The 13416-nt window shown below is 53.8% G+C and overlaps 9 protein-coding genes across 9 annotated transcripts; 2 read left to right on the top strand and 7 right to left on the bottom strand.

The window, feature by feature from the left end:
• Positions 1-140: 140 nt before the first annotated feature.
• PG994_013493 (uncharacterized protein) lies at positions 141-671 on the bottom strand (the record flags this gene model as incomplete). Its single annotated transcript, XM_066864902.1, has 1 exon — positions 141-671. The coding sequence occupies one exon, from the start codon at positions 669-671 to the stop codon at positions 141-143; it is 531 nt and encodes a 176-aa protein (XP_066709863.1).
• A 3459-nt stretch (positions 672-4130) lies between these two features.
• PG994_013492 (uncharacterized protein) lies at positions 4131-4844 on the bottom strand (the record flags this gene model as incomplete). The annotated part of the gene is made up of 1 exon (XM_066864901.1): positions 4131-4844. One exon carries the CDS (start codon positions 4842-4844, stop codon positions 4131-4133), a length of 714 nt encoding a protein of 237 aa, XP_066709862.1.
• A 594-nt stretch (positions 4845-5438) lies between these two features.
• On the bottom strand, positions 5439-5810 carry PG994_013491 (uncharacterized protein; the record flags this gene model as incomplete). The annotated part of the gene is made up of 1 exon (XM_066864900.1): positions 5439-5810. The coding sequence occupies one exon, from the start codon at positions 5808-5810 to the stop codon at positions 5439-5441; it is 372 nt and encodes a 123-aa protein (XP_066709861.1).
• Positions 5811-5838: 28 nt separating this feature from the next.
• On the bottom strand, positions 5839-6452 carry PG994_013490 (uncharacterized protein; the record flags this gene model as incomplete). The annotated part of the gene is made up of 2 exons (XM_066864899.1): positions 5839-6336; positions 6441-6452. The coding sequence occupies 2 exons, from the start codon at positions 6450-6452 to the stop codon at positions 5839-5841; spliced, it is 510 nt and encodes a 169-aa protein (XP_066709860.1).
• Positions 6453-6503: 51 nt separating this feature from the next.
• PG994_013489 (uncharacterized protein) lies at positions 6504-6824 on the bottom strand (the record flags this gene model as incomplete). Its single annotated transcript, XM_066864898.1, has 2 exons — positions 6504-6723; positions 6778-6824. The coding sequence occupies 2 exons, from the start codon at positions 6822-6824 to the stop codon at positions 6504-6506; spliced, it is 267 nt and encodes an 88-aa protein (XP_066709859.1).
• A 1088-nt stretch (positions 6825-7912) lies between these two features.
• On the top strand, positions 7913-8275 carry PG994_013488 (uncharacterized protein; the record flags this gene model as incomplete). The annotated part of the gene is made up of 1 exon (XM_066864897.1): positions 7913-8275. One exon carries the CDS (start codon positions 7913-7915, stop codon positions 8273-8275), a length of 363 nt encoding a protein of 120 aa, XP_066709858.1.
• Positions 8276-8797: 522 nt separating this feature from the next.
• On the top strand, positions 8798-9521 carry PG994_013487 (uncharacterized protein; the record flags this gene model as incomplete). The annotated part of the gene is made up of 3 exons (XM_066864896.1): positions 8798-8979; positions 9144-9323; positions 9374-9521. The coding sequence occupies 3 exons, from the start codon at positions 8798-8800 to the stop codon at positions 9519-9521; spliced, it is 510 nt and encodes a 169-aa protein (XP_066709857.1).
• Positions 9522-10409: 888 nt separating this feature from the next.
• PG994_013486 (uncharacterized protein) lies at positions 10410-10729 on the bottom strand (the record flags this gene model as incomplete). Its single annotated transcript, XM_066864895.1, has 2 exons — positions 10410-10654; positions 10699-10729. The coding sequence occupies 2 exons, from the start codon at positions 10727-10729 to the stop codon at positions 10410-10412; spliced, it is 276 nt and encodes a 91-aa protein (XP_066709856.1).
• A 224-nt stretch (positions 10730-10953) lies between these two features.
• PG994_013485 (uncharacterized protein) lies at positions 10954-11649 on the bottom strand (the record flags this gene model as incomplete). The annotated part of the gene is made up of 2 exons (XM_066864894.1): positions 10954-11094; positions 11515-11649. 2 exons carry the CDS (start codon positions 11647-11649, stop codon positions 10954-10956), a joined length of 276 nt encoding a protein of 91 aa, XP_066709855.1.
• Between the last annotated feature and the right edge of the window lie 1767 nt (positions 11650-13416).

The following is a 13416-nucleotide window of genomic DNA, read 5'->3' as shown; positions in this document are numbered from 1 at the left end:
GCGCTCATCGTCTGCCTTGATACCGACCACCTCATCTTCGCAGGCAATGCCGGTCCTTCCCACTGACGGGGGTTGGCGAGTCTCCGTGGCGGTGTTGCTCATACAACTCTGTGAAATCACGTCTTGCGGCGATAGCGCGGTCAAACAGCTCTCAAGGCATTCGGGAGAAGCTCCATGACCTTCGGCCGGTACAGGCAAGGCTGTAGGGTGTCCACGGGGTACGTGGCTCCCTGTTCCCAGCCTTTGCCACGGGGTGTGTTCATGGGTGGCGTGATCTTGGAGGCGCTGTTTCGCGCCAGCATAGAAGGGCCGTTCGAGGAGGCGGGTTTGGTTCGAGCCAGTTCGCTGGGTCCAGGTCGGGTCCGAGCAGTGCCACTATAGGCGGGGCTCTTTCCGGCATCACGCTGATCGGCCTGCATCTCCTGCATAGCCCGGATTGCCGCGGATTTAGAAAGCAGGGACAAAGCGGCCGGCTTCTGGCTGGGGCGTCGTGGCAGAGTCGAGCTGCCCGTGGCTGGGCTGTCTCGTGCGGGCGCGGACGAGGCGGAGGGCCGACCGGAGTCGTCCTTACGTCGCTTAGGGGCTGGCTCCTCAACCTTATCATCTTTCTTGTCGGAGTCCATGCTTCGGTCGCAGGATCTCTTCGATCTTTGCTTGTTGTTGCCTTCCATGATAGGCAGGCTCCAGCAACCTGAGAACGCCTTCTGCGCGAAATGTTTCGGCTGGCCATCGTCCAAAGACCTCTTCTACTTTGACTTTCTGTTCATCAGTCAAGTCGGCGAAAAGTTCTTCAGCCTTCGGCTGTCTTGGAACGGATGGCCATGTCGCCCTGTCTCCCTTTGCTCAAACCTTCCTCCGGGGTCGAAGCATCCTGATCATCCCTGGTCGGTTTCTGGGGCTGTGTTGCACCGGCCATTCCAGCCAGCTACTATCGAAGCGGAAATAGCTGTTCGTCGGTGCGGCTGGCTCCTGGGTATCGCCAGCGACTTTAGTGTTGATAGCAGGAGCCTTGCTAGCCACCCAAGCACCCCTTCCCTGGTGCCAAGAGCTCGGAGAAGGCCCTCAACCAGACCTCTCGTCAAATCTCTTCGCTAGTCTTGTCGGGAGAATGTCAATTCCAAATCAACAAAGGCACCCCAGCGACGATGCTGTTGCCGGCCATGGTTCCAGCTGCACTCGAGGTGTTCTTGGTATTTCGGAACGGCCCATAGAGTCGCTGCACCAGCTTTATAGGCCACAGGGACCACATCGTGTCGTCGGTCATTTGATCCAGGCTTGACAGGCGCATGCCCCCAATGTAGAAGCCTGATGGAACACCCCGATATCGGTTTTCTTTTCTCTTTTTTTTCTTTTTTTCTTCTTTTTTTTTTTTTTTTCCTTTTTTCTTCTTTTTTCTTTTGCCTCCTTTGACACTGGTCATTGCAAGGAGCGCATGCCCTGGATTGACCACATCCTGGGTCAAGGCATTCCCCCTTCTTTTCTTGTCTTTTTCTTTTTTCTTTTTTTTTCTTGTCATTTTCTTTTTTTTTCTTGTCTTTTTCTTTTTTCTTTTTTCTTTTTTTTTTCTTTTTTTTTCTTGTCTTTTTCTTTTTTCTTTTTTTTTTTTGTCTTTTTTTCTTTTTTTGTCGTCTCTTTCTCGTCTCTTTCTCGGCCCGATTAAACGTCGGTCTAACTTCAGTCTCTTTTCGGTTTCTTTTGGCTAACCGCCCTTTGTTCTTTTCTCCTGCTTCATGTTATAAACCGCCAGTCACATTAGCCACCAGAACCTGAGCAAATATATCGACGGCTTACCTACCATAGGCAAACGTTTAATGTAAACATCCACAAGCCTTGTGCTAGCAAATGCCATCTGGCCCATTCTGTTGTCCAAAGCCTCGTCCCAGGGCTCGCTGAGAGCAGCTTTGGCATTTGAGGCGCCAGCACGCCAGTAGCCGGCCGGCATCCAATTCCCTTACTTGCGGATCAACCTTCTCCGGCCGTACCATGTATTCGGATACCGGGCAGCGAAAAGGGTCGACGGCTTCGGAGGATCAGTAACAGTCTGCCACTTATCGCTCAGCATCTGGTGGTACTGTTTGTTTCTGACAAAGTTAGTAATCCTTATTTATGTATTTGTCCTTGTGAATCAACAAAAATATATGATATTTGTGTGACTTACCTGGGCAATGCGCATGCTATCCAGGGTCTAGTTACGGAAGCGACGCACATCGATATCCTTGCGATGGAGATTGAGGGCAGCATGCTCTTCTACCTCCTTGTTCGTGATATACTTTATCTCGGTGAAGCTGTCGTAGTCATTCGGCTTTCCCTTCAGATCGTGATACCTGATCACAAAGCGCGTAACCATGTTGTCAATGGTTGAGACCTTAAACTCAGGCTCAGGGGCGGGTTGCTCTCGACTGCAACGGCTTTCTCGGCCCATACATATGTGACCAGAAAGAAGCCCCTGAAACAGAAAGGGCGCCGATGCTTGACTGGGTAAGGGGCGAGTGCCCCATCGAAGTCTGCACAGCATGTTCTTCTGCAGTGCGCGGTGGGTAGCCTACCTACGGTGGGTAGCAATGTAGGCGGCCCCGTCGTTGCGTTTGCGGTGCACCAACCCGCGGTGCATCAGGCCCTCCAGGGCCTTGTTGAACACGGCCCTCTGGGGTTCTTTGAACCTGTTGCACACCATCAGTTTAAGAATGCCATGTTTCTTCATGCAGCGACTAACCCAATCACAATCTCTTCCATGCGGCTGCCAAGGCCGAACTTCAGGAAGCGGTAGGAGTGGGAAGCACCCCAGTTCGATAGCTTGGCTTGCACGCCTCGTGCCTCACTAGGCCGTGGGTCTGAGGACTTCACCAGTCAGTATTTTGCACATGTTATCACAAGTTTGATAGATGGGACTCACACTTCCTGGGACCTCTCTTGCGACAAGCTCCGGCTATGTCTTTGCTTCAGGCTTGGCATCTTGCCCGAGGGTCTGGAACTCGGTCGAAAAAGCAGCGATCTGCAGGATCAGGTGCCGCTGCCGCAGGATGGCGCAGAGGATGCTGAAGGGGAGAGCACGGCATCTTGCCCGAAGCCGTTACCACGAAGACGTTTCCCACGACCTCCTTCATGGAGGCAACACAGGGCGGCAGCAAAAGTGTCTTCTGCCTCTTGCTTGTTCCCTGCCTCCAGATAGTATCTTCTAACCTGATACAGTTCGGCTGCATTTAGGCCTTACGGGCGCAAGGATCTCCCGAACACACGTTCTATTCAGATGTCCTCGTCCCTCATTCCGTGCTTTCGTAGCGCTGAGTGAAGAATCATCATTCATGCCCCATCAACCAGGTGCAATAGGCCTAGCGAGATCCATCCAATGCTCAGTAGACGCGATCGAAGACCGCCATGTGCCAGAACTGGTAGACGCCATAGAAGATCATGAACTTCTGGAGCATGGCCAGGCCCGTGCAGTTCTCTGCAGAACCTCCTCAACGCTGACTTCTTGCTCGGAGTCATGTCGGTATAGTCAATCCCCGCCACACCAGCCACCATTTTGTGAGCTGGTGCTTGGTAGCAGACCGTTTGTTGAGTCTGGTGCATTGCGGACAAGTGGAGCCCTCCCAGTTGATCCGCTTAGTCCTCTGCTTGTCGTCCTTGTGGGCGTCGGAAAGACGGAGTTCATCGTCTTTGCTTAAGCACTTGCCACTTGGGGGGATCTGGCAGCAGTTCGTATGAGATCGGACACACGTTTCTTGTGCCATGACGCGTATTGAGGTAGTTCTCATCGTAACTCTCAGTCGGCTGAGCGTCATAGCTAGACGGCTTCTGGGTAGTGTCGCAGGAATAGAAACCCAAACAGCTGGGCCCTTGTATCTCTTAACAGGGGGTTCTTTGCATGTACTACACTCCTCCTAGAATCTTGTTAGTTATAGAGCTCACTTACGCAGACGGGTGGGTCAAGTCAAAATAATGTTTCCTTGATGCGTTGGGATCGGCATCAGGGGTGTTGCCACGATCGGGAATCGCGGTTTGATCCTCAATCCTCTCGAGCTTCGCCATGATGCATTTCGAGCCATCATCGTGCTTGATCCAGAAGTCCGCGGGAAAGTAGAGCCCGAGTCTCTTATCATATTGTTGAGGTGTTTTCCGGATGAAGGCACCTAGGCACCTGGTGTAGGGAACCTCCCTAGAAACCTGATTATCCTAGTATCACCACCATCCAAGATCGATCCGCGTATCAAATCGCTTTCCTTTAAAGCGCGCTTATGCCACTGAACCTTAAAGATGGGGGAGGAGTCATGTCCCATTCCATCATTGCCGCTAGGAGTAGCGGGCTGCTCAGGGGATCGAGCTTCAATCTCTGCCACCGTCATCCGTCCATCCGAAAATACCCAAGCAAAAGGCAGGTCGGAATAACTAGGGAGCCGATTGGGGTAACCAGGCATCCATCCTAGAACACGAAGACTCGTCTTTTGGGCGTTGGGGTCGGGTGTAGATGGATCGTTATCGCCGACACCATCGTCATCGCAGTCTGCGTCCTCACCACCTTCATCCTGCTGTTCCTCCAGCATGACCAGGTCCTTATCCTTCTCCGGATCGTACGGGCGGACGGCCATGTCCTTGGCCGTGGTACCACCGAGCTCGCGAGTGACGAAATGCTTGACGTCGACGTCGTCGGTGTCGTCGCAGCAAAGAGAGGAGAAAGGGGCAGGGGCCAGGATGTTCTCCACGCGGTGAACGCTGCGTAGTCGGTACGGGAGCGACAAGGTCTCACGATGCTCATCGTCGGCAGTATCAGAAGACGACGACTCGGTAGGCTCTTCCTCGCGGATCGGCTCAAGATCATATCTCTTGTGCGAGTTGCAAAAGTCCATATAGTCCTGCGAAAAGCTTAGGGTGCCGTCGGGATTCTCAATGAACTGATCGTCGATCGCGAACTGGACGCCGAGGTCGTCATCTTCGCCAGCGCCGCTCTTCCCTTGTTGATGTTCAAGGTGGGGCAGGAGGCAAGATGCTGCCAATACGGTGAAGGCTTCGGGGGCCTGGCTGGCCGGTCTGCCTCAGGTTCGGCCGGGCCTTTCCCTCTGAGGAACCGCATGCCCTTCTAGCGATTTCTCATCTACTGATATTTGTAGGTTGTGCGTAAAGCAGCACCGCCACGTCTTATCGCAACCAGAAAGCGACGCCAAAGAGCCTGGGAATATCTACCGCCTGGAACTATCATTTGGCCAACGTCGGTCGCTCGGCGCTCAAAGTGCCAAAGATGGCATAGAAAATATGTACGAGAAGTGAATTGTGATCTCGTCCGATGTGAGCATATGAATGCCATGCTCTTTCTTCTTCATTCCATTGAGGCTTTTGGGGGTATCGCGAAGAATATCGATGGCCAAAGCCTATATCGCAACCAGAACGCGACGCCGACGAGCCGGGCTGCGTGTGTCGGGGAACCAGGTGGTGGTGAGGGAACGTCAAGGCCTCACCAGGTTTGTCGTCGGCAGCAGCAGACGAGGATCGAGGTCATGGCGCTTGTGCGTGTTGCAAAAGTCCATAAACTCTTGCGAGAAGCTGAGAGTGCCATCCAGATTCTCGATGAAATGGCCGTCGATTGCGAACTGCCCGTCGAAGTCGCTATCGTCGCCAGCATCGCTCTTGTTACTCTTGGTAGGCTCTTCTCTCCCGGATATGCTCGAGATCGTAGCGCTTGTAGGCGTTGCAGAAGTCCATGTACTCCTGCGAGAAGCTTTCTCGATGTAGTAACCATCAGTAACAAATTGACCATCAAGGTCGCTCTCGTTACCAGCATTGCCCTTGTTGCCAGAATTGCCCTTGTTGTTGTTCATGTCCTCCTCGTCTGAGTCCTCAACAGCATCATGGTACAAGCTTGAGAGACCGCCGGCAACAACAGCCTCGTAACCAGGAAGCTGGGTCGAGGCCGTTATAGCCGGGCAGCTGGGTGATCCAGAGGAGCATTTTAGTTTCCTCCATCATGGCATTGTAGATGGTCTCGTGTCGTGCCTGTCGGCGGACCTCGTCCCGTTCTTGGTTAGAGCCGGCTTGGACAAATACAGCAGCCTTGGCCTCACCCCGGCTGTATGTGGTCGTGGTTCGGAACGACGGGACGGTGAGCTGGTCATCAGCCCACTGGACGGGCTTATTGACCGTGCTTGAAGATGACGACGACGATTGGTCGATCTTCTGCTGGTCTGTAGCATCAGACTTGAAAGTGGTAGCAATGGGGGTTGACGGCTTAGGCAAATCCGTAACGATAAGCCACTTGTCCAGCTTCGCGTTACTGCTGTCGCTGTCCTCGTCCAGGGCAGCAGCACCGACATGCACAGCCGGGGGAATAACACCAATAGCGCCGATCTGCTAGCACCGCCAGGGCCGGGGCGCACCAGGTGATGGTGGGTACCACCTGCAGGGAGTGACTTGCATCAGCTTTCGCTTCTTGGAACGCTTCTTGGACTCACTAGAAGCACCATCGGCGTTGGTGAAGAGGGCGAACTCTCCCTGTGCGTAGCGCAGGCCGTGGGTCACACCGCCGCCCTGCCGGGGTTGTGCTCCAGCGTCACGAGCCGCAGAACGTCGTGCAGTGCGTGCTGCCGCACAAAGTCAAGCACCACCTCCTCGGCCCGGTCCCGCAATGACTCCTCCCCCCTTCTTCTGAGGCTCCTCCTTGACAGGAGGCTGCTGACCAGCATGGACAAGCTAGGCGCGGGCGCGAACGCGATCCCTGTGGCCGCAGAAATGTTCCTAGAGTTTGTTAGTTCTTTGTTTAAGGATTTGAAGATGGACATTTCTACTTACGGCGTCAACCCCGAAGCCTCCGAGGCGCTCAATGCCTGCTGCTGCATCTCCTCCTGAACTCTCTTAGCATGGCTGAGAACGGTGGCAGGAGCGACGACGTGCGGGGCCTGGTTGAGTACCTCACCCCGGCCAGGTCGGCCTAGCTAGCTGCTTGCTGCCGGCTGGGCACACGACGACAATTCGCTGTTCTGCTGTTTTTGCTGCAGTTGTTAAGGTGCCATACGTCTTGTTCAGTGGGCTGGGCACTCGGTGATCCAGCGCAGCAGCTTGGCCCCCTATTTGTTGACCATGAAGATGGTCACGTAGTGAAAGGGAGTCTGTGAATTGAAGGCCTCGTTGCAAAATAAAGTATTCTACGATATTGAGGTGATCGAAAGGATGTGAAGGTGGATAGGAGGTTTGCAGAAGGACTTGCCATCGCAGCTGGCGACTAGCACCGAAGGCAGCAAGTCGCACCGAAGGCAGCAAGTAGCACCGAGAGCAGCAACCAGCACCGACGGCACCAGGTAGCACCGAAGGCAGTGCACAGCTGCGAAAGCCCCAAAGGAGACCCGGTTGGCAATTAGCCCCCTGGTGCCTGTGACCAAGATGCTCAACGAGCAAATCGTGGGTGGTTAAACCCAAGCCTTTGCTGTGAAAATTGTCCATGTAGCAAACATATGGAGTGTTGATGGCATGGACAAAGCCTTTGTGCGCGGTGAGGGAGTCGCATCTGGTGCATTCGAGGCCGCAGATGTTGCACGAGAGCATGACATGGCTGGCTTGGTGTCACATTGTATGCAGCACGTTCTCGTATCGTTCCCACAGGAAGGTCAGCCACTGCAGTGCATTACCGTATCGTTCTTACAGGAAGGTCACCCACTGAAGCGCGTTCCGCAAGGGGGACGTCGCCAACAGCAACGTTCTCTTCATCTTGCCTCAAGTCCCTCCACTTGAGAGCAATATGCTGATGCTTATATAGCTGTTCTCTCAGTGCGGGAGGATGCACTGTTGTATCAGTCACATCGGCAGTGTCTGCTTCAGTTGAGATATTGGCCAAGAGTGCCTTCACTGGCAAGTGTCTCATGGGATGTTGGGTGCCAGATCAGCCAGCTCTCCGTTGCCAGCAAATGCCCTTCATGATGAGACTGCCATCATGAACCCCCATGATGCCACTGTTGGTAGCGACAGCCCCAGTTCGGTTCTGAACGTCGCGTCTGGCGTTGCCGGTCTGGTTCTGGTTCTCAATGAGAAACCACAGTTACCACGACAATGGTTGCTGCAGTTGTTGAGGCGCGATATTCTTCTGGTTGGTGTCGAAACAACCACAATTCTCGCCTACTTTGCCAACTGCCTTCGCAATAACTTTGCCATTCCCAAACTCGCAATGAGGGTTGCGATGGCATGCGGCGGTGGCAATTCCTTTCTCGTTGCGCCTGAGCTCCGCGGATTCTGCAGATTCTGGCGGAGAGAGTGTGCGGCCTCCAAGTACCTTTCCACGCTGGTCTTGGCTGGTTGAGGTTCGGATATTCTGCCGCCGTTCCCAGAGTCGCTGTCTTCCATGCTCTGGTTATCGTCATTGGCCGAGTTAACAAAGTGAAAATTCAGTCGGTGACTTGTGCCATCACCAGATGTAATCCTCCCTCCCTCGCCAATCATGGGGGCTCTCTCTTGGCTGGTCTGGGTTAGGGGCTGGTGCCGCCAGACTCGACTGCCGGGTCTCCTCAACCGACGGCTAGGCATCATCTCGTATGCGAAGGGCGGTACTGTATCTGGTTTGTTGTAGAGGCCCTCATCAAGCGTCCTGCAGCAGCGTATCATCAAGAGAGCTCGTGATGGCTATTTGTTGCAGCCAGTCAATAGATTTGGCTCGGCTCAGTGGGACCCGACTCTTCTGAAGGGACCGACGGATCAGCAGGAGCCGAATCTTCAGCAGGGGCCGACTCCTCGGCTGGGGCTGCTCATCTGGGGGGCGACTCTCCTCCAGGAGTAACCAACTCTTCTTCAGCAGGGGCTGGATTGCTGCAGTTGTTGAGGCGCGATGTCTTCATGTCGAGTACGCTTCGAAGGCCCTGCCGGAGAGCTTGAGATACAAAAGGCTGTGGTGCAGGAGCTTGGATCTGAGGAACTGGGATCGCAGCAGGGCGAGCCGCTGGAGGTAGAGCCCGACGAATTCGTGCCGCCGGAGACTGGAGTATCTGCCGCGGGGTCTTGGAAGCCCGAGTACGTTTCGAGGGCCGCGCTGCTGGCTCACCAGCGGTCTTCTTCCTCTTCATGCCCATTCCCTCCTGGGACTTGGCCATGTCCGATTTGCTGTTGCGGCTCGGTATTTTCTCCATCGCGGCTTCTAGGGGTTTTGACAACCGAGGCAACCCAACATCACCCAGCTCGCCGACTTTTGCCGCCTGCATTCGCGACATCTTTGCCATCCCGGGTTTGGGGGACTTGACGGGTTTCCTTGCGTTTCGCTTCGCCATCTTCTTCACCCTCGACAACAGAAGCCTTGCGCTTGCGATACTGCCGCTTCTTCTTGGGTTCTGCTGTCGACGGGCTTTGATGATGCCGCTGTGTGCGGCGTGAGCCTCCTGCGGTCGTACTAGATGAAAACTAGAGTTAGCAAGTTTGGATTCGAATGTGCCATTGGGGAAACATACCCGCGATCTCCTTCACGGCTTCGCCCTGCTCGTCGCCAGGGCCTGAAGATGCGTCCTCGCAAAGCTATCCGGCTCTTCCTGAACCCCGATGATGCCATGGTTGATAGCTAGGGCACCAGTTCGGTTTTGAACGTCGCGTCTGGCAATGCCAGACTGGCATTGCCAGCCTGGTTATGGTTCTTGCGCTATAAACAAACTCAAGTTAGCCATGGACGTGCTATGTAATTGCTACTCACCAGGAGTGTTGCTTACCTTTAGTTCCGCGGAAGGGTTCCATGCCAGCCGGGACATGTCTTCTCCGTTAAATTACGAAGACAAAGTTTGCTGCAGTTTTTGAGGCGTGATAGCCGTCGCTCGGTGCCGAAAGAGCAACACTTGCCTCTCCAAAAGAGAACTCGCTAGTCCTGCCACCATGCAATCACATTTTTCCGTGGGGGCAAGGGCTCCGAGTGTGTCGGCGGTGCAACACTGGCAAGTTCGGACCTCGGTGATGCCGCTGTTGATAGCGACGGCCCGGTTCTTTCATGACAATATTCATACAAGGCTCACTGGGCGGGCGTTGCCGGTCAGGTCTCGGCTACCCGAGAGAAGCTATCATCTATAGCTTCCTCTAGAGAACAGCCCTACAACGGCCCTCACGATGAGCTGTGCATGCCGGAAGCCTGCCGGGTAAACGAAGGGCTGTGAGAGGCCGGCAAAAAGAAAAGCGCCGATGAAAGTCCTGGGGACGGCGCCTGGGAAGAGTAAAGGGGGGTTTGGGCAATGGAATGGGTGCTTGCCAGGAGAGTCTTCCGTCCGAGTGGAGGGGGATGGGGATATCTATACTTCCTTCACCGTATTGAACGTAAGCTTGCCAATAGCCGCATTGAACGGAAGCTCTCCGATACCCGTATTAAACGGAAGGATGCTTACACTGAATGCAATGCACCAACCAACCAATACACGTATTGAATGCGACACATCAACGCACGTATTAAACGTAACCCATTTGCTTAGCAGCTAATCGTGAACAGCAATCCCGTTGAGAACTGCTCGGTCGATAGCATCCTCGTCTTGCTCTTGAACGGTCTGGCGGGTCAAGCGAGTCTCCTTGGTGGCAACCATGACGGGCTGCTGATGAGAGCCGTCCGCAGCTCGGTGTCCTGGCTCTCGCAAATGTGACCTGCCACCCCAGATTCCTGCCACATACGACCATATCCTGCTGAATACTAGGGATCCCGTCCGCTCAAGGCTGGCTTTCACTACTGTGCGTCTCTTAGTAGGAGGTGAAGTACCAGACTACCCTTACTCTCCCATGGTAAGGTCGTTTCTTGCCACATCTTGCCAAGCTACGGACAATCCTCAACCGCACCAGAGACACCGAGATTAAACAGGCCAATCGGCTTCGTTCTCTATAACATCGTCTTCTGGTAATGTTCGAAAAGAAACGAGTTCCGTTGCAGGGTAGCTACAGGGTAGCACCTTGAACACACCCCAGACGCAAATGGAGCACGAAGTCCGGCCCCCCTAGTCCAGTTACATCGAATCCTCCATGCCATTGCTCTCAGCAGCCTTGGGCGTTGGGATCCGAACCGGCATCGTCGCCTCGAGAGGATCCGAGAGCATGAGTGATATTTCTCTTCAAGGCCTCAACCTGGGCGAGCATGACCTCGAGTGCTTTGACATCGTCGCTGCTCAAGTTGGTCTTGAGCCAAAATGCTCGCAACGAGATCAAGACCAAAAAAGCAAGACAACATGCCAGGACGTTACCTTTCTCGACTGACGAGGTGGCCCAGATATTGTCCTCCTGGCAGGTGAAGATGTTGCGAGTGTCAACGCTCTTGATCATGAAGAAGCGCGACGCTACCATCTGCGGGATAATGGCCGAACGCCTCTAAGTTAGAATCCATGCCAGAACGTGGGAGGATGTTGCGGGTATCGACGCTCTTGACCATGAAGAAGCGAGTCTCTATGTGAGGGAGAGCCTCTTTCTTGACGGTCTTCTGCTTTCTCTCTACGTGGGACTTGGCGGTTGCCCAAGTAGGAATGCTTCTTCCCATTCTTAGCCTTTTGGTATGGCTTTGTATTCCCCAGAAGTAACAGGGTGATTGGGAAATATTGATACAACAGCCGGAGTTGCAGTGGCGGCAACGTTCTCGGTCGAGGCCGCATTGGCAGAGCTGTCGGTGACCTTCTTTCCCTTCGTGCTCTTCTTGGTGGTAACCTCGTTCCAGGAGTCTTCGCCCTGGAGCAGCTTCATCTGTTCCTCCTCACAGGGGACGGCGGACATCCAAGAATCCTTGGTGTTGTCAGAAGCAGCCGGCTTGGGGGCGGAAGGCTAGGGCTCGACCCCGGAGAAGGAGCCTGAGAAACGGCTACTACATCCAAGGAAGGCCGCAGGCGCGTGCTTGAGTTGGCAGCCTTGGCAGCAGGCTTTGCGGCAGCAGGCTTCTTCTCCTCAGTGTCGAGCAGCTCGACAAATTTGTCAGAATCCTCGTCGGCAGACTTGGGCTTCCAGACGGGAAGGGGGACAGGCCAACATCTTGTAGTATGATTCAGGTAGGACCATACATCTTCAACGTGACTCAGATGAAACCAAGAATAGGCATTCTTCAAAAACTACCCCAATTACTGGCCTAGTCGCACCAAGAACAAGGGCACGCGCAGATGGGCTGTAAGTGTCTTCTTGGAGGTAAGTGTCTTCTCTCCAAGAAAAGTCGATGCCTTTGTTTGCGAACATCTTCTCTCCAAGCAAAGTCGATGCCTTTGTTCGCGAACAAGGGTTCCACTACCAATCTCATGGCTCCGGCGCGTCTCGAGATATCATCGGTAACGCCAATAACCACGCTTGTAAGCTCAGGGAAGTCGTCCTGGGCAGTGTCTGCGAGTTGGCTGTGCGACTTAGTGTCGCACACAGAAGTGGATATCCACTAATGCTTGCGGCAATAGTGGTATAAGTACTCAATGCGACACTGAGCGACTTGGTCATGTCGCGCACGACGTAAGAGACTCGGAAACGGTGAATCGTTTTGGGCAGGAAGCTGGGCAGTCGCTCATAAGTATCCTTGTCGACCTCGCGGTACAACGATCGGCAGTCAATAGTAATATCCTCCACCCTCCACAAATACAAGAGGCTTGTGGCGTGTCTTCACACAATGGAAACAGTAGTTGCAGCCTTGTGTATAGTCAGCAACAGGAATTGAGATAATAAGAAGGGATCAACATACCATCGCAACAGATGACTTCTCCAGTGCCACCACATGTCAGCTGGGTTCCCTGCTGGCTCTGGTCCTTCGTCTGAACTTGGTGGATTTTCATCCGTTTTTCTTTCTTTTTCTTTTTTTCCTTCTTTAGGTTTTCCAAGTGTTTTTGTCGTTTTGCTTGATGTAATGTACAGCCGCTGCTTTTTCGTCTTTTCCACCGAAGGATCCAGGTATTGTTTGTATCTCGTACAGCCTTCTTCAATCTGTAAGGCTTTCTTTGCTCGGGCTGTGGCAGAATCGCCCGAGTCTCATCGCCACTCGTGGATAACCAACATTTTACTGTTGGACGCCACCGCCACCATCGCCATCATGATCACGATCACGGTGATAACGGCTCACGTGGTCTCTCAGTAGTTTCTCCGAGTTCAAGATTTTGTCACACCCCGGAACCGGACACGGCGTCTTTTTCTTCTGCTTCATCTTCTGGTATCTGGAGTTTGGGTTGTGCATGTTCTCCTCGTGTGTCCTCAATGACCCCGCTGTATGGAATCCCATGTTGCAATTGCTGCAAATGTGAATGCGGGGCAGTCCCTGGGCTTGTTGGCGAACCCGCCCCATGGCCGTCAAGTTGTGGTGCTTCTCGGTCCTATGGCGTTGCCGCTGGCCCCGAGTTGGGTAGCTGTTACCACACACCCCGCAAACGTAACGGGAGGAAGTTGCGGTGGTAGAGGGGTGTGTGGTGGGGGCAATAGTGGTAGTTACCTGTGGAGCAGCAGCAGAGAGTGTCTGGCCAGCGAGTCTCTGATCAACCTCTACCGGCAGAT

Source organism: Apiospora phragmitis (genome assembly GCF_038363925.1).
Source record: "Apiospora phragmitis strain CBS 135458 chromosome Unknown utg000011l:1.0-3236445.0:1.0-3240683.0, whole genome shotgun sequence".
Taxonomy (NCBI): domain Eukaryota; kingdom Fungi; phylum Ascomycota; class Sordariomycetes; order Amphisphaeriales; family Apiosporaceae; genus Apiospora; species Apiospora phragmitis.
Note: the sequence above shows the minus strand (reverse complement) of the source record. Positions and strands in the feature narration are given on the sequence as shown.